The 27,887-nt window shown below is 35.1% G+C and overlaps 1 protein-coding gene across 1 annotated transcript; it reads right to left on the bottom strand.

Annotated features, from left to right (window-relative positions):
* LOC123529681 (tafazzin-like) lies at positions 1 to 27,861 on the bottom strand. The gene is made up of 7 exons (XM_045310121.2): positions 27,684 to 27,861; positions 22,145 to 22,273; positions 19,471 to 19,683; positions 16,644 to 16,685; positions 8,252 to 8,314; positions 7,020 to 7,150; positions 1 to 1,900 (listed from the first exon to the last, which is right to left on the bottom strand). Exons 1-7 carry the CDS (start codon positions 27,829 to 27,831, stop codon positions 1,790 to 1,792), a joined length of 837 nt encoding a protein of 278 aa, XP_045166056.2. The 5' UTR covers positions 27,832 to 27,861; the 3' UTR covers positions 1 to 1,789.
* Between the last annotated feature and the right edge of the window lie 26 nt (positions 27,862 to 27,887).

The following is a 27,887-nucleotide window of genomic DNA, read 5'->3' as shown; positions in this document are numbered from 1 at the left end:
TCTACTTAAACAGAATTTATTTGTGTCAACCAATGAAATAAACAAGGGTCCCAAATGCAATATTTAAAACTAACTACATCTGTACACTACTTGGAAATAAGAGGGCCATGATGGCCCTATATCGCTCACCTGTTATCATTGCACTTGAGGACAAGAAGGTCCACAGAAAAAATATCTAAGTCCAAAGGACAGTAACAACAAAGGGAAGAAATTTAACCAAAAAGAAAAAAAATTCTTACAAGGTACAGATATGTCAAAATACACCTAAAATTTGGAGGTACCATCCATGTTGTACCACAGAAAAGTGGTCTCGGTTTTTCCCTACGGCCAATAATAAGTTACTAATATAAGCTACTTATAGTAACGTAAAAGGGAAGTAATTAAAAAAAAATTATTGTAAGTGAAGAAAAGACGGATCTGCCGAATAAATCTGTTGACATAAATGAAATTTCAGATAAGTATCTTCATTAGTTACGGAGATTATACCCATTTTAATTTGAAATAAAGGGAGGTAATTTGACATAAAATCAGTCTATAGTTTTCTACCCTGATTGGCTCAGTCCAACTAATGACAATAATGAAATTTCAAATCAGTACTATAAGTACTTACTGATATAAATCCATTTTGATTACAATCAGGGGAGGTAATCAGATATAAAATAACTCTGAACCTACGCTTGGATCTGATTTGTCATGGAATCCAAGAATTATTGTTGTTGAAGTTATTTTGGAAGTTTGTATCAAATAAAACCATAAATGAAGTCTCTATATGGCTGCAAAAGCTAAAATAGCCAATTTTGGACCTTTCAGGGGCCATAACTCTGGAACCCATGAAGAAATTTGGCCAGTTCAAGAAAAGAACCAAGATCTTGTGGTGATACAAGTTGTGTGCAAGTTTGGTTAAAATCGAATCATAAATGAAGATGCTACTGTGCAAACAAGGTCAAAATAGCTAATTTTGGCCCTTTCAGGGGCCATAACTCTGGAACCCATAATGGAATCTCACCAGTTCAAAAAAGGAACCAAGATCTTATGGTGATACAAGTTGTATGCCAGTTTGGTTAAAATCAAATCATAAATGAAGCTGCTATTGTGCAGACAAGGTCAAAATAGCTAATTTTGGCCCTTTCAGGGACCATAACTCTGGAACCCATAATGGAATCTGGCCAGTTCAAGAAAGGAACCAAGATCTTATGGTGATACAAGTTGTGTGCAAGTTTGGTAAAAATCAAATCATAAATAAAGCTGCTACTGTGCAGACAAGGTCAAAATAGCTAATTTTGGCCCTTTCAGGGGCCATAACTCTGGAACCCATAAAGGAATCTGGCCAGTTCAAAAAAGGAACGAAGATCTTATGTTGATACAACTTGTGTGCAAGTTCGGTAAAAATCAAATCATAAATGAAGCTGCTATTGTGCAGACAAGGTCAAAATAGCTAATTTTGGCCCTTTTAGGGGCCATAACTCTGGAACCCATAATGGGATCTGGCCAGTTCAAGAAAGGAACCAAGATCTTATGGTGATACAAGTTGTGTGCAAGTTTGGTTAAAATAAAATCATAAATGAAACCTCTATCGTGCAGACAAGAAATTGTGGATGGACGACGGACGGACGACAGACGAAGGGCGATCACAAAAGCTCACCCTGTTACTATGTGACAGGTGAGCTAAAAACAAAACCCTGATTTTCAGTATTAAGATAACAGCATTTATAAAAATATATTTTCATTTAAAATATCACATTTCTTTTTAAAAGGTTCAGTTCAGTTCAAGGCTAGACAATAATCCTCGTCAAGATCTGACATCTTTTTTATACATAATACTATGAAACTGTTCTGCTTCTTGTTTTAAATCAGCCATTTTGTTCTGTATAGTGTCTGTCAAATGCTTCCGAATTTCCTCCTGAAAATAAGCATTAAGTTTCTTTTATTTCACTACATGATGTTTTATCAAAAGGGTTAGCAGGTTGGGGACCAGTAAGGTCAATCATGCATCCTCCCCTAGGCAATTTTTCATACCTGGTAGGTACCAAAGTCCTGTGAAATCATTAAATTTAGTGGGCATGACATTTCGTGGTTTTGGTCAAAACGGCAATTTCGTGGGGACATGAATTCGTGGATTTCAACTTTTAAACATAAAATGAATGGGAATTTTACTTGTTCGTTGGGATTAAATTTTGTGGATTGACTCAACCACGAAAATTAGTCCCCCACTAATATTAGTGACTTCACAGTATTTTGCAGGTCCAACTGCGAAAATAAACAAGAGCATCGCCTTGCTGGTGCAGACGCTAATCTGATTTTTTTGTCTCTGTATTTAATAGAAATATTGTCCTACCCATGATTTTCTAAGTCCAAAAAGGGCCATAATTTTTACAAAAAGCAGGATTGAGTTATGTTTCTTGATATACAGAGTCAGCTTATGATGGTTAACAACTGTTGCAAGTTTCAAAACAATACCTTTGATAGTTTAGAAGAAAAGTTTACCTAAACATAAAACTTAACCAAGAAATCTGATATTTTCTAAGTCCAAAAGGGGCCATTATTCTTGCAAAAAGCAGGATGGAGTAATGTTTCTTGCTGTATGGGGTCAGCTTGTGATGATGAACAAGTGTTGCAAGTTTCAAAGCAAAAGCTTTGATAGCTTAGGAGAAAAGTTTAAAGCAATAGTTTAGGAGAAAAGTTGTCACCCAAACACAAGTTTTAACCAAAACATCTGATTTTCTAATTCCAAAAGGGGCCATCATTCTTGCAAAAAGCAGGATGGAGTTATCTTTCTTGCTGTACAGGGTCAGCTTATGATGGTGAACAAGTGTTGCAAGTTATAAAGCAATAGCTTTGATAGTTTAGGAGAACAGTTTAAAGCAATAGCTTTGATAGTTTAGGAGAAAAGTTGACCTAAACATAAAACTTAACCAAGAAATCTGATATTTTCCAAGTCCAAAAGGGGCCATAATTCTTGCAAAAAGCAGGATGGAGTTATGTTTCTTGCTGTACAGGGTCAGCTACTGATGGTGAACAAGTGTTGCAAGTTTCAAAGCAATAGCTTTGATAGTTTAGGAGAAAAGCTGACCTAAACATAAAACTTAATCAGCCAACGCCGACGCCGATCAAGTGATGACAATAACACATCATTTTTTTTCCAAAAAATCAGATGAGCTAAAAATGTTCCCATAAAAAAAAAACTCTTTTGAACTATATATGATTACCATTTACGTGGAAACCGTTCATTTTTGGAAATGACAACCATATAGAAGATAGATCTATCATTTCTTCCCAAGAAACTGAAAATTTACACACATTAGGGTAAAGGAAGAATGACTTTTAAAAATTAGACAAACAGGTTCCTATCAACTTGTCATGGGGAACTGACTACCTCTCAATTCACTATTTTTTCCGTAACTTATTTGGCTCATTTATCACAATATTCTACATGCAATGATACTACACTTCACCACTGCAGGCACACAGGTTTAGAAATTCATAAAATTTTCATATATGTTTGACATCTGAACTTAAACAAATTTCCCACATTAAGCTTCATTAGAAAACGATACAGATGCCTGTTTAAATCAAAGTTCAACATAGCCTTGGTCTATACATCTGAAGTTTACAAGAGCTCGTAGAACATGAAATGCCCCCCCTTGATGCAAATTATTTGGTCACTGTGCACTTGATGTTTGACATACTGACCTAAAATCAATAATTATGGTTCATCAATCTCCCTATTAAGTTTCATCTTCCTAGGCCCAAGCCTTCTCAAGTTTTCAACCAGAAACGGTTTAACTGTTCCGGGTCACTATGACCTTGACCTTTGACCTACCAATCACAAAATCAATAGGGGTCATCTGCTGGTCATGATCAACCTTCCTATTAAATTTCAAGATCCTAGGGCAAAGCGTTCTCAAGTTATCGTACGGAAAAGGTTTAACCGTTCCGAGTCACTGTGACCTTGACCTTTGACCTACTGATCTGAAGATCAATATGGGGTCATCTGCTGGTCATGACCAACCTCCTTATAAACTTTAATGATCCTAGGCCCAAGCGTTCTTGAGTTATCATCCAGAAACCGATTGGTCTACGGACTGACCGACATCAGCAAAACAATACACCACTTCTTCTTTGAAAGGGACTATAAGAATTCAGCAAGGATTCAAACCTGTTATAAATGTAGCTGCAAGTAGCAAGTCTTAACACCACTTGTGGCTTAAATATCTTGTCACGACAAAGTACTTTTAAACGATTCTTGCTTCCCTAATCTGACTATTTTGTCTTTTGTTGTTTACCGTTTACTAAATTTAAATTTGATTTAAATAAAGTAACAGAGGTAAATGAGTCTTACATCCTCCCTACACTTCATACCACAACTACCTATTCTCTGCATGTAACTGAAAACTCCCCAGATAATTTGATATAAAACAAGAGGACCATGATGGTCCTGAATCGCTCACCTCTTCCCACACGACCCAGTTTTGAGTATGACGTCGTTTTTTCTATTATTTGACATAGTGACCTAGTTTTTGAGCTCATGTGACCCAGTTTTGAACTTGACCTAGATATTATCAAGATAAAAATTCTGACCAATTTTCATGAAGATCCATTGAAAAATATGGTCTCTAGAGAGGTCACAAGATTTTTCTATTATTTGACCTATTGACCTAGTTTTCGAAGGTATGTGACCCTGTTTTGAACTTTACCTAGATATTATCAAGGTGAACATTCTCACTAATTTTCATGAAGATCTCATGAAAAATATGGCCTCTAGAGAGGTCACAAGGTTTTTCTATTTTTATACCTACTGGCCTAGTTTTTGACCGCACGTGGCCCATTTTCAAAATTGACCTAGATATCATCAAGGTGAACATTCAGATCAATTTTCATGAAGATCCATTGAAAAATATGGCCTCTAGAGAGGTCAAAAGATTTTAATAATTTTAGACCTTCTGACCTAGTTTTTGACCGCAGTTGACCCAGTTTCAAACTTGACCTAGATATCATCAAGATGAACATTCAGACCAACTTTCATACAGATCCCATGAAAAGTATGGCCTCTAGAGAGGTCACAAGGTTTTTTTATTATTTGACCTACTGACCTAGTTTTTGAAGGCATGTGACCCAGTTTCAAATTTGACCTAAATATCATCAAGGTGAACATTCTGACCAATTTTTATGGAGATCCATTCATAAGTATGGCCTCTAGAGAAGTCACAAGGTTTTTCTATTTTTAGACCTACTGACCTAGTTTTTAACCACACATGACCCTGTTTCAAACTTGACCTAGATATAATCAAGATGAACATTCAGACCAATTTTCATACAGATCCCATGGAAAATATGGCCTTTAGAGAGGTCATAAGGTTTTTCCATTATCTGACCTACTGACCTAGTTTTTGAAGGCACGTGACCCAGTTTTGAACTTGACCTAGATATCATCAAGATGAACATTCAGACCAACTTTCATACAGATCCCATGAAAAATATGGCCTCTAGAGAGGTCACAAGGTTTTTCTATTATTTGACCTACTGACCTAGTTTTTGATGGCACGTGACCCACTTTCGAACTTGATCTAGATATCATCAAGGTGACCATTCTGACCAATTTTCATGAAGATCTCATGAAATATATAGCCTCTAGAGAGGTCACAAGGTTTTTCTATTTTTAGACCTACTGACCTAGTTTTTGACCGCAGTTGACCCAGTTTCGAACTTGACCTAGATATCATCAAGATGAACATTCAGACCAACTTTCATACAGATCCCATAAAAAATATGGCCTTTAGAGAGGTCACAAGGTTTTTCTATTATTTGACCTACTGACCTAGTTTTTGAAGGCAGGTGACCCAGTTTCAAACTTTATCTAGATATCATCAAGGTGAACGTTCTGACCAATTTTCATGAAGATCTTGTGAAATATATGGCCTCTAGAGAGGTCACAAAGTTTTTCTATTATTTGACCTACTGACCTAGTTTTTGATGGCACGTAATCCAGTTTCGAACTTGACCTAAATATCATCAAGGTGAACATTCTGACCAATTTTCATGAAGATCTTGTGAAATATATGGCCTCTAGAGAGGTCACAAGGTTTTTCTATTTTTAGACCTACTGCCCTAGTTTTTGACGGCACGTGACCCAGTTTTGAACTTGACCTAGATATCATCAAGATGGACATTCTGACCAACTTTCATAAAGATCCCATGAAAAATGTGACCTCTAGAGTGGTCACAAGCAAAAGTTTACGGACAGACGACGGACACCGCGCGATCACAAAAGCTCACCTTGTCACTTTGTAACAGGTGAGCTAACAAGAATGCCTATTGCAGTCAACTCATCATTGCTTACTTTAAGGACTTGTTTCCTAATGTATATTTACTGTAGTTTGCACAACTTGTTTTTGAGGATCCAGTTTCTGATGCACACTTACTGGAGTTTTCATGATTTGTTTTAGAGGATTAACGTTGTGGTGTGTTCTTATCCATTTTCATGACTTGTTTAAGAGAATCTAATTTTCTTATACATACTTACTAAAGTTTTCATGGCTTGTTTTTACAGGATCTACTTTCTGATGCATACTTACTGGAGTTTTCATGGCTTGATTTAGATGAACTACTTTTTGATGCATACCTGAGTTTTCATTGCTTGTTTTTAGAGGAACATACTTCAGTTTTCATTGCTTGTTTTTAGAGGAACTACTTTTTGATGCATACTTACTTGAGTTTTCATTGCTTGTTTTTAGAGAGGAACTACTTTTTGATGCATATTTACTGGGAGTTTTCATGGCTTGTTTTAGAGGATCTATTTTTTGATGAATACTTTATACTGGAGTTTCATGGCTTGTTTTAGAGGAACTTATGCAAACTTACTCAAGTATTCATCATTTGTTTTAACGAATCTACATTCTGATCATACTAACTTTGAGTTTTTACGACTTGTTTTAGAGAATCTTCTTTGCCATGCATACTAACAGTTAAACTTGAGTTTTAAGATCTTGTTTTATAGGATCTACTTTTTGATTCATACTTACTGGAGTTTTCATGATTTGTTTGAGATGATTGACTTCCTGAGTAAAGTCTATTGCCTCACTGATGTATATAGATGATTTCTTTCCAAAACGAGGGTACAGTATGCCGTTATTCGGAAATACATGCTCAAAACCTGAAACAGGAGTGCAGATGATTAAAACGATATTGCTTTCATATATCTACAGATACCCATTAACATTTATAAAGCAATTCAGACTCTGACATTGGTTTCTGCAATAAAACCTTCCTTCTCAGTTTTTGGTAAAGAATGAGATCTCATGAGAGTATGAAATACACCGGGTGCATGTAGAACATTAACCTTTACCTGCTGGCGGCAAGTAATTTTGCCTTTGCGATCAGTGCAGACCAAGATCAGTCTGCACACCCATGCAGGCTGATCATGGTCTGCACTGTTCGCTATTCAGTTAGTAAAGCTTCAGTGAACACCCCTTCAAATAATGAATGGTACTGTCCAAATTGGAAGATAGACCAGTCCATTTTAGAAATTTAGCATGGTAAAGGTTAATGAACTACACATTTTTATATTAGAGTAAATAGATCACTGGTTGCCTCTGTTTATGTAAACAACTCCAAATATAGCACCACAGTAATTATTCTACATGCAATATCAACAAATCAGATTAGAAAATATATATTTAGAGTTCAAACAAGTTTTTTGGCCTTCAGAAATGAAATGTCTAAAAGTTTAATTTATTTCATATGGAAGTGGCCCATGTTCACTGTAAATTCTAAATGCTAAATATTTCCTCCATGGCGGCTTTCCAGCTTTTGACGGTGGAGGAAGACACTAGGTGCCTTTTCCTGCATTATTTCAGGCACAAGCAGGCACCAATGTAGAACCATCAAACTTCCAAAAGCCAAATGAACAATTCATCACACAAATAAATTCTACACTCCAAGCCATTGTTCAAACCCACAGCTGTGAGGGGCAAGTGATTTGAAGTCAAGTCACCTTAACCACTCAGTCACTGAGGCCCCTACACTAACCGTGTACCTACAAAAGTCCCCTTATGCTTCTTTAACTTGTACTGATTACTCACAGTGACTGGTGCTAGCAGGGTAACAAACTATGACAAATGATACAGCTGTTTAACATTTTTCTCAAGATTAATCTCCCTTATTGTATATTCTTACATAGGTAAATCATTATAAGTACCTCATCATCATTTAGGCCGAGTCCAGATAAAACAAGATTTTATCTGAATATACATACCAACATGGTGTATGAGAAAGACCAATGGTGTCACAGGGGTATCAGCAATCAGTCTTCCTACACCTGAAATTGTAATCAGTATTCCAAGATATAAAGTAAAACTGGACATCTTTACAGTAATACAGTAAAACATCAAGCATTCGGGGTATGTTAGGGGTATATGTATTTTCGATTCATTTACTCTATATGCTAGTATATGTATTTTGGATTTGTTTACTCCATACACTAGTATATGTATTTTAGATTCGTTTACTCTATATATTAGTATATGTATTTTGGATTCGTTTACTCTATATACTAGTATATGTATTTTGTATTTTGACTTGTTTTACTCTATATACTAGTATATGTATTTTGGACTTGTTTTACTCTATATACTAGTATGTCAAGGGCTGAGCGCGAAACTATTGTATCTTGTTCTTTATTTATATACAGTTACAATAGTTTCGCGCTCAGCCCACGATATGTATTTTGGACTTGTTTACTCTATGTACTAGTATATGTATTTTGGACTTGTTTTACTCTATGTACTAGTATATGTATTTTGGACTTGTTTTACTCTATATACTAGTATATGTATTTTGGATTTTTTTTACTCTATATACTAGTATATGTATTTTGGATTCGTTTACTCTATATACTAGTATATGTATTTTGGATTTGTTTTACTCTATATACTAGTATATGTATTTTGGATTTGTTTACTCTATATACTAGTATATGTATTTTGGACTTGTTTTACTCTATACACTAGTATATGTATTTTGGATTTGTTTACTCTATATACTAGTATATGTATTTTGGATTTGTTTACTCCATACACTAGTATATGTATTTTGGATTTGTTTTACTTTATGTACTAGTATATGTATTTTGGATTTGTTTACTCCATACACTAGTATATGTATTTTGGATTTGTTTACTCCATACACTAGTATATGTATTTTGGATTTGTTTTACTCTATGTACTAGTATATGCATTTTGGATTTGTTTACTCCATACACTAGTATATGTATTTTGGATTTGTTTTACTCTATGTACTAGTATATGTATTTTGGATTTGTTAGCTCGACTATTCGAAGAATAGTCTAGCTATTCTACTCACCCTGGCGTCAGCGTCGGCGTCGGCGTCACACCTTGGTTAAGTTTTTGCATGCAAGTACATACAGCAATCAATTAAAGGCATATAGCTTTGAAACTTATTTTTTCTTTTTCTAGGTCAATTACCAACCCCTCTGGGTCAGGTCCCATAACTCTGACATGTATTTTGAGCAAATTATGCCCCCTTCTGGACTTAGAAAATTTTGGTTAAAGTTTTACATGCAAGTTACTATCTCCAAAAGTAATGCAGATACTGAATTGAAACTTCACATGTGTCTTCGGGGTTATAAAACTAGTTGATAGCAGCAAGTTCCATAACTCTGACTTTCATTTTGGCCAAATTATGCCCCCTTTTGGACTTAGAAAATTCTGGTTAAAGTTTTGCGTGCAAGTACATACAGCTATTTCTAAAAGGCATATAGATTTGAAACTTATTTTTTCTTTTTCTAGATCAATTACCAACCTCACTGGGTCAAGACCCATAACTCTGACATGTATTTTGAGCAAATTATGCCCCCTTTTAGACTTAGAAAATTTTGGTTAAAGTTTTACATGCAAGTTACTATCTCCAAAACAAATGCAGGTATTGATTTGAAACTTCACATGTGTCTTCGGGGTTATAAATCTAGTTGATAGCAGCAAGTCCCATAACTCTGACCTTCATTTTGGCCAAATTATGCCCCCTTTTGGACTTAGAAAATTCTGGTTAAAGTTTTGCGTGCAAGTACATACAGCTATTTCTAAAAGGCATATAGATTTGAAACTTATTTTTTCTTTTTCTAGATCAATTACCAACCTCACTGGGTCAAGTCCCATAACTCTGACATGTTTTTTGAGCAAATTATGCCCCCTTTTAGACTTAGAAAATTTTGGTTAAAGTTTTACATGCAAGTTATTATCTCCAAAACTAATGCAGATATTGATTTGAAACTTCACATGTGTCTTCGGTTTTATAAAACTAGTTGATAGCAGCAAGTTCCATAACTCTGACCTTCATTTTGGCCAAATTATGTCCCCTTTTGGACTTAGCAAATTCTGGTTAAAGTTTTGCGTGCAAGTACATACAACTATTACTAAAAGGCATATAGATTTGAAACTTATTTTTTCTTTTTCTAGATCAATTACTAACCTCACTGGGTCAAGTCCCATAACTCTGGCATGTATTTTGGGCAAATTATGCCCCATTTTGGACTTTGAAAATTCTGGTTAAAGTTTTACATGCAAGTTTCTATCTCCAAAACTAATGCAGATATTGAATTGAAACTTCACATGTGCCTTCGGGGTTATAAAACTAGTTGATAGCAGCAAGTCCCATAACTGATATGCATTTTGGTCAAATTATTCCCACTTTTGAACTTAAACTCTTTTGATATTTAACCTTTTTGGGTAATATTTTCCTGCTTCTGGGACAATATTTCGAATAGTCGAGCTTGGCTGTCTTACGGACAGCTCTTGTTTTACTCTATATACTAGTATATGTATTTTGGATTTGTTCACTCCATACACTAGTATATGTATTTTGGATTTGTTTTACTCTATGTACTAGTATATGTATTTTGGATTTGTTTACTCCATACACTAGTATATGTATTTTGGACTTGTTTTACTCTATATACTAGTATATATGTTTTTTGGATTTGTTTTACTCTATGTACTAGTATATGTATTTTGGACTTGTTTACTCTATACACTAGTATATGTATTTTGGATTTGTTTACTCCATACACTAGTATATGTATTTTGGATTTGTTTTACTCTATGTACTAGTATATGTATTTTGGATTTGTTTACTCTATATACTAGTATATGTATTTTGGATTTGTTTTGCTCTATGTATTACTATCTGTTTTTCTGTTTTTTTCTTACTCTCTGTACTACTATAATTATGTTTCTGGATTTTTTTACTCTACTTACTACTATATGTATATATTAATATAAACAGTTTTTTTCCCCAAGATTCTGTTTACACATAAATACTTGTGTTTTCTTTCAAACTGTTATTTTTCCTTCAAATTTTTCAAAGAGGTTAAGCTGGGGGAAGAGGTAACTAGGGTGAACTGTGGGCACAAAGACTAGACAGGCACCTGTGTTTCTACTGTGCTCACTAGATGGGAAACGAGTATGTATCTGCTTAAATCATCTGATAAATCAATACAAAGAGCTATAAAAATAAATAGATCGGCAACTTGAAAGGCATATAGAGCAAATCTCGCCAACGTCCCGTGATAACTGAATGAGATCTCGTTTACCGGAAGTAATGCTTTCTTCGCGCGCCATTTTGTATTCGAAAGCAATCATTCATCGATAAATTAATTATCACCGTATGACCACGCTTCTTTTGATGGCAAGAAACGTGTACTTTGTGTCTTAAGTAAAGACTATTTCACATTAAACTTATGTTGTTTTAGACGCTAACATGTATTTTAAATGTAGTTTTAAAGGTACAAATTGTAACTCCATGCACGCCGATGTTTGTTTTTACGAAGATAATGCCAATTCAGGCTCTGACACAAGATCACGCGAGATTACAGCCAGTTGCCATTCTGTGTATTTTATACTTCTTTGATCAATATTGAAGCCTCCTTTATACCTTAATTTAAAGGGAAAGGCAATGTTCTTGTTATTTTTATTCCGATTGCTAAAATTTCTTGAATCATTAAGAAGTGAAACAATTTTCAAAATCAGCTCAAAAATGAGATTGTTATGAGCACTTAAATATTTGATAAAAATGGCGGTCATTTTGTTTCCACGGCAACAAAAACAACAAGAGGACCATGATGGTCCTGAATTGCTCACCTCTTCCCACATGACCCAGTTTTGAGTATGACGTCGTTTTTTTCTATCATTTGACATAGTGATCTAGTTTTTGAGCTCATGTGACCCAGTTTTGAACTTGACCTAGATGTTATCAAGATAAAAATTCTGACCAATTTTCATGAACATCCATTGAAAAATATGGTCTCTAGAGAGGTCACAAGGTTTTTCTATTATTTGACCTATTGACCTAGTTTTCAAAGGCACGTGACCCTGTTTTCAATTTTACTTAGATATCATCAAGGTGAACATTCTCACTAATTTTCATAAAGATCTCATGAAAAATATGGCCTCTAGAGAGGTCACAAGGTTTTTCTATTTTTTATACCTACTGGCCTAGTTTTTGACCGCATGTGACCCAGATTCGAAAATGACCTAGATATCATCAAGGTGAACGTTCAGATCAATTTTCATGAAGATCCATTGAAAAATATGGCCTCTAGAGAGGTCAAAAGATTTTAATAATTTTAGACCTACTGACCTAGTTTTTGACTACAGTTGACCCAGTTTCAAACTTGACCTAGATATCATCAAGATGAACATTAGGACCAACTTTCATACAGATCCCATGTAAAGTATGGCCTCTAGAGAGGTCACAAGGTCTTTTTATTATTTGACCTACTGACCTAGTTTTTTAAGGCACGTGACCCAGTTTCAAACTTGACCTAGATATCATCAAGGTGAACATTCTGACCAATTTTTATGGAGATCCATTCACAAGTATGGCCCCTAGAGAGGTCACAAGGTTTTTCTATTTTTAGACCTACTGACCTAGTTTTTGACCGCACATGACCCTGTTTTGAACTTGACCTAGATATCATCAAGATGAACATTCTGACCAATTTTCATACAGATCCCATGAAAAATATGGTCTTTAGAGAGGTCACAAGGTTTTTCTATTATTTGACCTACTGACCTAGTTTTTGAGGGCACGTGACCCACTTTCAAACTTGACCTAGATATCATCAAGATGAACATTCAGACCAACTTTCATACAGATCCCATGAAAAATATGGCCTCTAGAGAGGTCACAAGGGTTTTCTATTATTTGACCTACTGACCTAGTTTTTGAGGGTACGTGACCCACTTTCGAACTTGAACTAGATATCATCAAGGTGAACATTCTGACCAATTTTCATGAAGATCTCTTGATATATATGGCCTCTAGAGAGGTCACAAGGTTTTTCTATTTTTAGACCTACTGACCTAGTTTTTGACCGCACGTGACCCAGTTTCGAACTTAACCTAGATATCATCAAGATTAACATTCAGATCAACTTTCATACAGATCCCGTGAAAAATATGGCCTTTAGAGAGGTCACAAGGTTTTTCTATTATTTGACCTATTGACCTAGTTATTGAAGGCACGTGACCCAGTTTCGAACTTGACCTAGATATCATCAAGGTGGACGTTCTGACCAATTTTCATGAAGATCTTGTGAAATATATGGCCTCTAGAGAGGTCACAAGGTTTTTCTATTTTTAGACCTACTGACCTAGTTTTTGAAGGCACGTGACCCAGTTTTGAACTTGACCTAGATATCATCAAGATGAACATTCTGACCAACTTCCATAAAGATCCCATGAAAAATGTGACCTCTAGAGTGGTCACAAGCAAAAGTTTACGGACAGACGGACAGATGACGGACGACTGACACCGTGCGATCACAAAAGCTCACCTTGTCACTTTGTGACAGGTGAGCTAAAAAGGCGGATTTATTAAATTTTTAGATACATATCTGAACTGTATTTACTTATTTCTGTAAAACAACTTCTTTACCTTTTCAAGCTATAATGAAAGAAATTACCATGTTTTACATCTTACACTCAAGAAATGTATGAAACAAGGCAGTCTGAAAGACAGCTAAATCCCCCGCCACTGCTATGGATAGTGAAAGGGTAAAACCTTTGATTTTAGCTGTGACCTTGACCTTGAACTGACATGGCTGACTCATGAATTCTGCACAACATCTTGATGAGGTGATCATTTGACCAAAGTTTCATGAAAATCCTTCAAGGGGTTTAGGAGATACAGAGCTGAAAACTTTGACCTTCAGTTGTGACCTTGACCTTGAGTTGACATGGCTGACTCATGAGTTCTTGATGAGGTGATCATTTGACCCAAGTTTGATGAAAATCCTTCAAGGGGTTCAGGAGATACAGAGTGGACACGAAATGGAAGGCTCAAACCTTCGACCCTTAGTTGTGACCGTGACCTTGAGCTGGCATGGTTGACTCATAATTTCTGCACATCGTTCTGATGAGGTAATCATTTGACCCAAGTTTTATAAAATTCCTTCAAGGGGTTTAGGAGATATAGAGCGGACACGAAATGGAAGGCTCAAACTTTTGACCTTCAGTTGTGACCTTGACCTTAAACAGACATGGCTGACTCATAAGTTCTGCACATCGCCTTGATGAGGTAATCATTTGACCCAAGTTTGATGAAAATCCTTCAAGGGGTTTAGGAGATATAGAGCGGGCACAAAATGGAAGGTTCAAACCTTTGACCCTAAGTTGTGACCTTGACCTTGAGCCGGCATGACTGACTCATGGTTCTGCACATCGTCTTGAGGAGGTGATCACTTGACCCAAGTTTTATAAAATTCCTTCAAGGGGTTTAAGAGATATAGAGCGGACACAAAATTGAAGGCTCAAACCTTTGATCTTGCTTTGTGACCTTGACCTTGAGCCGGCATGGCTGACTCATAGGTTCTGCACATCCTCTTGATGAGGTGATCATTTGACCCAAGTTTTATAAAATTCCTTCAAGGGGTTTAGGAGATATAGAGTGGGCAGAAAATGGCAGGCTCAAACCTTTGACCTTGAGTTGTGACCTTGACCTTGAACCGACAAGGCTGACTCATGGGTTCTGCACATCGTCTTGATGAGGTGATCATTTGACCCAAGTTTCATGAAAATCCTTCAAGGGGTTTAGGAGATATGGACCGGACACGATTTTGTTACGGACGGAAGGACGGAAAGACGGACGGAAGGACGGACAGACGGACGGAAGGACAGACGGACGCAGACCATTCCTATATTCCCTCCGCCACGGCGGGGGATTAATAAATCTATTTAAAAGGTTACTTGCTAAATAAAGAATTCAGCAGTGTGTAAATGACATCATAAACACACTAAAATGGCTGTCTCCATGTTCAGCAATTTTCTTAAATTTCAAACTGCCATATCTTTTTCAATAGTTGTCCGATTTTAAAAATTCTTTCAGCGTTATGAAAGGCTTGAGGGTGGCTTTCATATAACATTAACTTATTGTCAGGCGTTACTTGCCCTTTAATCTACAAGATTTTTTACTCTCTTTTGAATGAATAATTTAAAGCACCAGTGGAATGTATTGAAGTAAACTGTATTTATAAATATATGGTAATGATCAAATTTTGATAAAACAAACATTATGATCAAAATAAGTTTCATATTACAGCACACAAATTAACAAATAATGTGAAATCATTTGATTTCATGGGCATGATATTTTGTGGTTTTTGAAAAAATATCTATTTCGTGGATATAAAAATTCATGGTGTTCAACTTTTGAAGATGAAATAAATGGGAATTTTATTTGTTTATTGGGACTTAATTTCACAGACTGATACAACCATGAAATCCTCAAAATGTCCCCCAAGGAAATTTTACGATGTGACAGCAATTTGAGCATGAATGACAATTTCACTGAGAAACATTGCCTCAAACTATGAATATTTTCTTCCCACTTCCTGGTACATGCTTCAACAAGAAGGAAAACAAACATGTTTACATCTATCTGTAACATCTTCAACCCTAAAATTATACTACAGTTAATTTTTTTTGCATGTTTTCATGTTCTTTTTTTTTTTTCTCATTGCTGCAGAGTTAAAAAGCACAAGACAGCTATGGTCTGACCAAATATTAAGAAATTACACTTCTTCCTCAAAAAATTGTCTTGTACAGTATTCAAAAAAGGAGATTTAATGCAAGGCTATTTTTTTTAAGATACTGTAATTAATGCTGTTCGAGAGGAAATGTCAAAAACATCATGGAAGCATTTTGACTTTGTCATGCATTACATGTATACATATGCTATTCAGTATATTTTAGTACATTTCTTTGTAGGAGTGTCATTAACAGTAAAGATCTAAACTGTCAGTAAATGGAATGTGGACCGTTGAAAATCTGTTTCTACTTAGCAGTGCAAAACTAATGTGACCATCAGTTACAAACAATAGTACCAAAATAACCAGTACTGTCACACAGAAACTAGACTAGCTCCTAGACAATGATACATATTTTTTTAATTTTTATTTTTAATGTTGTGAATATAGCGAGTCTATATCCTTGATAATATAAACATAAGATCTATAAGAAAATCTCCTAAATAGACTGGCTTTTGTCTCAGTGAATTGAATGAAGACCAAACAATTGAAAAATGTAGAAATATCATTATTATCAGACTAGTGGCTAGAGTACACAGAAACTTACCCCACTTAAATCTCATTGCTTTCTGTTCTAGGTTTACCTTACCTGCAAAAATAAAACAACAGTTGCTGTTAACGTTTTGTTAAAGACTCGGCCTCTATTATTGCTGGTCCACTTTCACATGTTATAAACTTGTCAATTATACAAGGTACTGTCCCTGATGAACTTAAGTCTGCTCGTGTAGTGCCTTTGTACAAAAAGAATGATAAGACGGATGTTGGGAATTATCGTCCAGTTTCCATCCTTAGTATTGTATCTAAGATCTTTGAGCGAGTCATTTATGATCAGTTAGAACAGTACCTTGTGCAAAATAGTCTTTTGTATGAATATCAGTCAGGTTTTAGACATGGGTTTTCAACTGATACATGCCTTATTCACCTCACAGATTATATTCGTTTTCAGATGGATAAAGGTCATCTTGTGGGTATGGTTCTTTTAGATCTACAAAAGGCGTTTGATACTGTCAACCACTCAATTCTTTTAATGAAACTAAGAGCATTGGGTCTCACAGAGTCCTCTATCAGATGGTTTTCTTCGTATTTGTCTGATAGACGCCAATTGGTCGAAATATCATGTACTTTGTCTTCTTCTGCCAATATAACATGTGGTGTGCCCCAGGGATCTATATTAGGGCCTCTGCTTTTTCTTATTTATGTGAATGACATGTCAGCTGTTGTAAAAAACAAGCTGCTTCTCTATGCTGATGACTCAGCAATTCTTGTGTCTGCCAAAAACAAGTGTGATATTGAAAATCTCTTAAGTCAGGATCTGAATATTGTCAGTCAATGGCTTGTATGTAATAAACTATCTCTTCACCTTGGTAAGACAGAATCTATTTTATTTGGGTCAGTACAAAGGTTAAAGAAACATGGTAATCTTGATATAAATTGCAATGGTCAAACTATTGAATCCAAATCTTCAGTTAAATATCTTGGTGCAACCATTGATCAAAGTTTGTCATTTGAGTCAGTGGCTAGGTCTGTTATTAAGAAATCCAATGCTCGGTTAAAATTCCTCTCCGTAAAAGTGAATTCCTCACTTTGCACACAAAAAAGCTCTTAGTTACATCACTTGTACAATGTCATTTCGACTATGCCTCTTCTTCTTGGTTTAATAGTTTAACACAGGAATTAAAACACAAGTTACAGGTCACACAAAATAAACTTATACGTTTTGTGTTGAATTTAAATCCCATGTCACACATTGGAATTGAGCATTTTTCACGTCTTAACTGGTTACCAGTTTCAAGTAGAGTTAATCAAATAACTCTCTGTCATGTTTATAAAATAAATTCTAATATTGCTCCTTCATATTTAAGTGAACACTTTACCCCTATCAATACTGTTGATGATTATCCCACAAGGTTCAGAGCAAAGGCAAATGCCTCCCTTGATGGTACAGGTTTTTCAATGTCAGATAGTAAGAGATATGCTCTCCCAGTGGTCAAAGGTTTTGGGAAAAAAAACATTTGCTTATAATGGTTGTTGTTTATGGAACAGTCTGCCACAAAATGTTAGGGATGCCACAACCATGTATTCATTTAAACGTAAGGTTAAGGAACATTTTTTAAGCTTAATATGACTTTTAGTTAGATTGCATTATAGATAGATTTTTGCATTGTGTTTTTTTACTAGTCAATCATTTTTTATACTAGTCAATCATTTTTAAGCATAGGATTTTTATACAAACTTATCTTCGGGCATTTTTCTGCGATTATTTTTTTACTGTGATAAATTATTCTTCCTATGTCATACAATACTATATCTTAAGGACCACAATGGAAATAAGAGTTTATTTTAACTCTTTTTTGTGCAATCCTTAACATATAATGTTGATTGACATGGCTATATTAATTCATACATGTTTGTTTATTGTTTGATTGTATGTTTTAATTATAAGTCGCCATGTAAATTGTACATTTTATGTTGAAATAAATCTATCTATCTATCTGCTGTAATCATATGCAAAAAGGAGTCTGGACAGGTTTCCTTAAGCCAAACCATTGAGCAGTCCCCATATTCATTAAGTTGAGCAATATGCTAAATACAGGGCCCGTATTTATAAGCTCGAAGAATATGTAAACTACAGAGCCTATATTCATCAATTTGAGAAATATGCGAAGAACAGGGCCATTTTTCATCAGCTGGAGCAATATGCTATGAACAGGGACCATATCCATCAACTTGAGCAGTACGCAAAGAATATGGCCCATATTCCTAAATAATAAATCTAGACTATTAAATGCTACATTTCCTTGTTGCTATGTCATTGTCAAACAGGCACATATTGCACTGAAACTTTGCATAAATATGTATTCTGCAGCTACAAACAGCTAAGAGAAATTTCACTAGTGTAAATTTGCAATAAAATAAGTTACGGCAAACTGAATATTTCTGATAGTAAGTCAAAGTGTAAGACTTGAAATTTTTGATAAATATGGACACTGATTTATCAGCTGTGAAATCTATTAAACAAAGGTAACTTTTACACAAGTGGAATAAACTATATGAGAACTGACCTAACTTTTTAACTTTACAGTAAAGGGAATCTTATTACTCACACAATTAACATTTGAGCCGCGCCATGAGAAAGCCAACATAGTGCATTTGCGACCAGCATGGACCCAGACCAGCCTGTGCGCGCTAACAGTTTCCCTAATTGCAATAGGTTCTGAAAGTGAACAGCATGGATCCTGACCAGACTGCGCTGGTCTGGATCCATGCAGGTCGCAAATGCACTGAGTTGGTTTTCTTATGGTGCGGCTCATTTTATTCTTTTGATGAGGCACTCTATGAAGAATTAATATAAACTGTGTAAAAACAAAATATACCCTCAGGAAAGATGTGAACCCATTTCCCTGCTTGGAGTTCATTCACACAGAAGTCCATTGCTTTCTGATACACCCCAGCTCCCCTGTTTAATGGTAAGACCTTGCCAACAGCCATACAGAATGCACTGAACCGACTGTTGAATACAACATCTTCAGCAGCTGTCGACCAACGAAACTGATGAACATTAATTAGGTTCTTCCAATCCAATATGTCTGAAAAATATGGATATTTCTTCCACTGTGACTTACTCATTGCACATTAATTCCAAACTATTTTGTTTTTAATATGTAAAGGTTTCAGTCAATGCTCTATTAAGCAGCTAAAGAAGTGACATAATCTGTCTGCTTAAGACAAGTTAAATTAGAACAAAAAGTCAGCCTGGGATGTTAGCTGACTGGCTGCTTCAGGCAAGTGGCTCCCTAACACAGATGGCTGCAAAGGCAGCTCAACTGTAATCTGTTAGTGTCTCCTTCTAAAATCGAACTTCTCTCTACAAAAACAGCTATTTCTCCAAATAAAACATGAAACTTGGTAAATTAACCTCCCCAGAGTGAAAACCTTAAAACACTGTTTACCCAGTGGTGTTTGATCTAGACCATTCTCGCATACCAGAAGTCTACCATGGTCCCCGGTCTCCGGATTTTGACGAAGCTCTGACGGATGAGAATAAATCTAGTGAGGTTGCACTGTAAACTCTTCTTGGTGATTTCAACAGAGCTTGTTAATTTGTAAGGTATTGTGGAGGAGCATAGATTTAAACCTGCAACCTCTAGCTTAAGAGTCAGACTCTGTCCTCAACACTTCTGTGTCTCCATTTTTAACTGTTAATTACATGTACTTTTCTTTCATTCTAACATTAGGCCAATATAAATCAATGCTCAATTATCATCCCCAAATTTCCAGGCCAACCCTGAAAATTTTCATTTTATAAAAAACAAAAATATTTTTCAGCAGTTCTTTTAAAATACTATTTGTATTCTACAAGCTTTTGTTTTATTATCTGTTTGTTTAATTGATATAAACACCATTGTAATTTTTTTTTTTATATTATCTCATCATTTTTTTTCTGTTTTCTTACACAATACTATCAATTTTCAGAAATAAAAATAAAATACTCCTCCCCTCCCCCACTTAAAGAAAATCTGGATGATAATCTAGCAATTAATTTATGATATGGCCTTACAGGATAAAATAAAATCTATAAGAAGATCTTTTGGAAGTACAGAATGCAACCAATCAAAATATTTACAGTAGACTCACTTCATGCAAATAAACACATAAAATTACAAAGGGTTTCAAATATTCAAAATATGGGCCTCATTTAATTGTGAAAAGGCAGGATTTTGATTTAGAAACTTTTTGACATTTCAACCTGACATGAGAATAAAATCAGTCAAGTCCCTGTGTAAGTAATAAAAACTAGAGAGCTTGCAGTTGCCCAAGGCCTTACTTACTTCAATATTTACTACAATATTTCTGTGATTAGCTGAGTGATATACCTTATACGAATGGATTTAGTAGGTTTTCATGGTTTTATCAAAAATATCTGTAAGTATTTATTAACTCAACAATGGATGATGAAACACAGTATCTAGTATCTACATGTATACCTGCTAGTCACTCTTACTTTGTAAAACATACATGTAAGGCATGCCTGCATTGTTTACTTAAGCATATTATGTAATCTGTCCTACCTTGCTATTTTAGCATTTAACCTTTAACCTGCTGGCAGCCAATGATTCTACCTTTGCAACCAGTGCAAACCAAGATGAGTACAACTGTGCAGGTTCCTCTTGGTTTGCACTGTTCGCTGTTCAGTCAATATATTTTCAGTGAACACCTCTTTGAATAATAAGTGGTACTGCCCAGATTGAATGATGGACCAATCCATCTTAGAAATTTAGCATGGAAATGGTTAAACAGTGCAGTATAATAGGGAAATCTGGGACGATGTATTTGGCTTGATGGGATTCACATCTGGAATACAAAATGCCAGATCTAGCTACTTTTATAATGATCCTTCGAATCTTCAAGGTTAATCCATGTATTAATAGAACTAAGCAGGGTTTTTGTGTCTGTCTGTCTTTAGAACTGTGTCAAATCATGAATATCAATAAATAAAAGTAGTCCGGCATGATGCACAATACAGGATGTACTTACAATACAGAATTTGCTTTCTGCCTCCTCCTATTTACTTGTGAAATACAACTGTACTTTTTACAGACTTTATGCTGGTATATATATCTAATAAACTAATTTAATGCACCAGTTTTTCAGTAACTCTCCAAATTTCGAGGGTTCAACGCAATAAGGGCGCAATAAGGGTGTATCTACATATAATAACTATATGTAGATACGCCCTTATTGCGTTGAACCCTCGCAATATGATTTTTCGTTGGCCAGCTTGACCAGCTCCTTTTAGGAACTGTATGGTAAATTCATGCAATGCAGCTTTTCAGTAACATTTGATGTCAAATGACCAATCTGGCTGGCTATTTTATAAGCTGCAATATCATGATTTTATGCCTAGTTTTACATACCTATTAAAATAGAACTGCAAAATCATACAGAATATGTTTTGTGTAATCAGTCAGTGCCATTCTGGCCAATTTATTTATTTATAGTTTCTACATTAATGAAATAATTATATATGTTTTCTGGATATATACTTACTCCACATCAAAGGATCATCCAGTCTGCTTGTATGATTACTAACGGTGAGAAGGCCTCGATTTTCTCGCTCATTGAGCAAACTGAGAAACTGGTCACGGTTATGTACACATGTGTGGTTCACTGTCTTACCTGAAATATAAATCATGTCCGTCTCTAAGACAATTCAAGGAGTATGTCATGCCAATACTGGTTAATCTAATAGAAAAGCCATTGTCCAGCCAGTGATAATGCGAAAAAAATGTTAAAATTAGATCAGTGTTGAAAAAGATATGGGTGTCTCAGGCTGTTTGAAATTAGGTAACCATGGATTAGCAGCATCAATGAAATTTCATTTCAAGCTGTGGTTATGTGTTAAACTGCAATTTCAACAAATTTCATACACCAAATCTGTAAATTTACAGATTGAAAAAGCTTTAAATTTATGGATTGTCCATGATCATATATCTGAGAATATCTGTAAAAACAATGAAATCCTAGACCTGTTGTGATGATCTCCAACCTGATGAAGTGTACATGTATCACTACCAGCTGACCAGTAAATATCACACCAAAGAACACCAAAATTCTATGGGAAAATTGCATAAATAGTAAAATATGAGATGATTTTCAAGGAGGGTGTACGAGAATTTTCTGGCAAACATTTAAATCTATGTCTTGTGTATATTTAAGCCACTGAGAGACGACTAGATCTAATTAAAAAAATTAGCTTAGACGAGTTTTACCTCTGTTGTATGATAAGTGTCTGCATCGAAATATACAATGATGAAGAAACTAGAAATGTGTGACAGACACGGATGCTTCTCAAAACTGGATGTAACATGCATGTAAAATGTACTACAGAAAAGTGGTTTTATTTTTTCTCTACCACCAGTAATAAAAAAGTTACAATATAAGCTATTTATAGTAACAACAAAGGGAAGTAATTCTAAACTAGGGACCTGGTTCTTGTGCATGACATTCTGTCTCATGACGGTATACAACTGAGCCAACTTACATCAAAATCCCTCTATGCATGAAGAAGAAATTCTCAAGACAAAGTCATTCTTGTATGTGACCTTTGGCCTCTAAGTGTGACCTTGACCTTATCCCTAGGGACCTGGTTTTTGCGCATGACACATTGTCTATCCATGCTTATTATTTGTGTCAAATTATTTTCAAATCGGACCATGCATGTCAAAGTTATGGACCGGACACGTAGACCACATTATCAGTATATATGTATTGAAAATTGGCTAAGTTCAACCAAGGACTGTGACCTTGATCTTTGAGCTAGGGACCTGGTTTTTGTGCATGACACATCGTCTATCCATGCTTATTATTTGTGTCAAATTATTTTGAAATCAGACCATGCATGTCAAAGTTATGGACCAGACACGAACATCACCCTTTCCCGAACACACAAATACACACACGGACAGGGGTAACACTATATGGCCCCCTCTCCTCATTTTATGACAGGGGCATAAAAATGTTACACAGGCGCATAGTAGTTGGAGAGGGGTGCAGGTGCTCCACACCCGAAGGGTGTGTGGTGCTAGCAAGACATTTTGACCCCAAGACATTCCAACCCCAAGATACAATTCAACCCCAGGACATTTCGACCCCAACTCTTTGGACATTAATTTTAGACCCCATTTTATGATATGCCTGAAAACATCAAAGAATACTCTAACAATAACAGCTGAATGAAAAGGGCAATAACTGAATAAAACAATTAAAGATTAAAAGAAGTTGATGTTGTTAAACACTTAATTACCAATTAAAATCTGATAATGCGACAATGTTATTCTTTTATATTTATTAATTAGGCGATAAATAATTACCTATGTGGTAGATGACTTAACTTTAGCACCTGATCCATAAGATAAGATATTACAGATAAAATTTTCTTTTGGCTCGGCAAGATAAGTATTTACAATACAACATAAGCACTCCGGGTGCTTTTGAACCGACTACGTATTAACAAACAGAAACATTACATATTATTACTATTGAAACCTAGTCCAAATAATAGGACGTTTCGGGACAGTGTGATAACTTTTGACTGTCGCTGTCTCCGTCACGTCCAAACTTATTCTGCATATTTCTGTTAGGAAATCCCCAACTGAAATCTGTGGGGAACGTTTTCTGGTATATGTACCAAGTTTTTGTAATGATTACATCTCTGAAAATGAATTTATGTTGACATTAAAGCATAAACTTGCCTCGCTGACATTTTATGAATATATATTTTGTGTTTTGTTTCTGCAACTTAGTGAAATAGGCAGTCTGTTCTTTATTGAAACCGGTGTCAGGGTAGATATCTCCTCGCACCTGTCACATCATATTTTCGAAGATTTAAGTCTCTTATTTAAAATTATGAATTAAATTCAACCAATCTGAAGTTTCTACATGAATATTAATGTTTAATTTATCAAAGCAAGTAAGTCTGACCAGTATATTATGACTTTTTTGGATTTTTTAATGTCTTCGTTTTCCTAACAGTAAAATACAGATATGGCTAAGGCTTAAAGGGATGACATCTATAAAATATCAGATCATAAAATAAGTCATTCCTATAGGAGAGACCATGTTCAGGGCTTCTTGGAATCCTATGTGGTATCACTTGTACAATGACCTTCAATATCATCATCATCATCATCATTACTATCATCATCATATCTAATTGGTTCAGAACAATGTGTAAAGTAATAGAATTTAGAGAAAAGGACCACTAGAATGATTCGAATGATTAGAAAATATTTTTTTTTACAAAAAAAAATATTTTATTGTTTTATTATACATATAGCAACAGTCAGCATTCTTATTAAAATCAACAGACTTGTAAACTGTTGTTCAGCTACATAACGAAAATCCACTTTAAAAAATCTTAAGTACATTTAACTTGGAATAGAATTATGTCAAATTACGTCATTCACCTAGCAATACCCAACCTAGTGTTATTTCTAGAGCGACGCAGCGGGGCGCCCCGCCCTGCCACTTTTTACTGCCGCCACGCTGCCCTTAAAATGTGCCCTCTAGCCTTTGATCTTCTGCTAAATCCCGCCAATTTCCCTGTTGACATGCCTCGACGATTTTTTGATCAGTAAGTTACGTCATGGCGAGTGCACACAGGTAATGGGAATCAATGAAGTGTTAAAACTAATTGATAAAGAGTATGTGTAATTTTTAAAAGGCGTTCGTAAGCGGGCAGCTGATTACCGAGCACGTGAAAAGTGACCTAGATTTCTTTGTACAAAATTTAAATTAGACCATTGTTTAGTATTAAATAACAAGTATATATCAATGCAGTTTGATTCTACTGTAATTTCAACTAGAAAATGCACAAATTTTAATGAATATCGAAAGAAAAAGGAAGATTAGAATGTCCGTTCACGAGTCTTATTACTCCCGATGTCGTATGCAAATTTTCCATATTTCCTTTAAAACAGCTGACTGTCGACGTATTTTTTATGATGAAAAACATCAAAATTTGAGGAAATATCTCTGGTTTACCCTAGTGTGTCATGTAAACTGAGTAAAAGCTACTTTCAGACAACATTCCGAAAGTGTACCAGTATCCGGATAGTATATTTTGGACATGCGTTTTAGTAAACTTTAACCTGATTATAATAGTACTTTTCTGTTAATGAAATATTGATGAAAGACCTCATCAATGCAACATGGCTTTTGATAATTATTAGTTTACAATGTAAGCTGAAACAGGCCTTTTACTATGTTGTTTACAACACAATCTTGGTTTCAAGATTAAGCTCATATTTAGGCCCTCCACTATTTCATATTCATATGAATAAGTTGACATTCTTGGTGATATTTTTTAAGAGAAAGGCCTGAATTGTTTAACCTTAACTATAAAGTAAGTAAAAAGCCTTTGTAAACTATGTAACTGGTTTTTGGAAGATTTACCACTTTATTCTGTGACATATCTTTTAAGTGATAAATGGAATACATATTAACTATATATAGACATCTAGAAATGCAACTACTGCTATGGTAACTTTCACGTCTAAAAGAGCACCATGCCCCTTTCGGACAGCACCCTGCCCTTTTTGATCTCTAGAAATAACACTACAACCAGTTAACTTTCATCCCACACCAAAGAAAATCAATAAATGAAAAATTTTGCCGACGTTTAGCTGCCATGTGCTATTCATCAAAATGTGTCAAAGATATCAGTTCTTAATAGGAGACAAATTGAATGGTTTTTTTGTTTTTTTTTTTTGTTTTTTTCTAAAAAATACTGTGAAAGTAGGATTTATCATTTGCGAAAATCCAAAGTAAGTAGCAAATTTATTACTGATCGGAAAAAAACGTTTTAATTTAAACTGGATGTGAAATGTCATTTGCTAGAAGAATATAGTTACTTGCTGACGTTTTTTGTGCTGAAATTATCGATAAATTTTCCACAATTAGTTACTTTGTCTTCCGACTTCGGAGCTTGTTTCATCAACTTAATCCGAGCCAAATGCATGTAATGTTTTATTGTCAGCAATTAGCACCTTCTAAACATGTCAACTGATCTGGAGAATGGTTTACATTTACAGACTGTCTCTATCAAATACTATCTTATAGGCAGTAGCTAGGATTACGGTACCGTAATCCTAGCCTCTGAGTCTAGGATTACGGAAGTTCCGTATTTCTAGACAACCCTACGAGGATAGGCTAGGATTACGGAAGTATTTAAGAGGCATCAAGTATATGTCAGGACATGCATAAATGATGTTTTAAACATTTTTTTTTCAGTTAAAATAGCGATTTTTTCATGCCTGTCGTATCGTGTTATGATCCGCCATTTAGGGTTAACGGTATATTAATGGCGGCACTCGCTACCGGGTGTATAAACAGAGTAACAGCTGTTAAAAATCTGTAGTCAAGTGTTAAAAAAAGAGAGACCCCACAAAAAGAAGGAAAAAATCAATAAAAAGAAAGAAAAGAAAGAAAAATCATTAATATGAAATAATAACATGCTCTTAACAAAAAACAAAATTACAACACTATTTTTTAAAAAGAAACAAAAGAAAAAAAACACAATATTTTTTATGGAAATTGTAAAATATGGACATGTAGTCGCCACCATTAATATATCGTAACCCAAAATAACGGATCGATAACACAAAATAGTATGACAGGCATGAAAATCGATATTTTAAGTGGAAAAAAAGTATGTTTACAGCATAATTTATACATGTCCTTAAATATATTTGATGCCTCTTAAATACTTCCGTAATCCTAGCCTATCCTCGTAGGGTTGTCTAGAAATACGGAACTTCCGTAATCCTAGACTCGGAGGCTAGGATTATGGTACCGTAATCCTAGCCACTGCCTATCTTATAATCATAGTCATACATTTGGATAAAAAATAAGTGGTGTTTTTTTTAAATCAAAACATAGAAAATATTTCTAAAGGGTCGAAATGTCTTTGGGGTCGAATTATCCAAGGAAATTCAATTTTGGGGTCCAAATGTCCTGGGGTTGAAATATCTTGGGGTCGAAATGTCTAGCGTTCTCTGTGGTAAATATAGAACATGTCAACACTTACCGATCAATTTACTTATTGTAAGAAATGTTGCACAAATAACTCTAGATGAACTATTCCATGCAAATCCTTTCAAGCCAGGTTTAGGCATGTGAAAACGTAAATGTTCGTTGTAATCTAACTTCCATTTGGTCATGTTGTTGTTCGTCATTAATGAGTCGCTTGTGTCCACGATAATTTGATTAGAACAAAATCCGGATTATTCCG

Source organism: Mercenaria mercenaria, chromosome 13 (assembly GCF_021730395.1).
Source record: "Mercenaria mercenaria strain notata chromosome 13, MADL_Memer_1, whole genome shotgun sequence".
NCBI lineage: Eukaryota > Metazoa > Mollusca > Bivalvia > Venerida > Veneridae > Mercenaria > Mercenaria mercenaria.
This window is presented reverse-complemented; position numbering and strand designations above follow the sequence as displayed.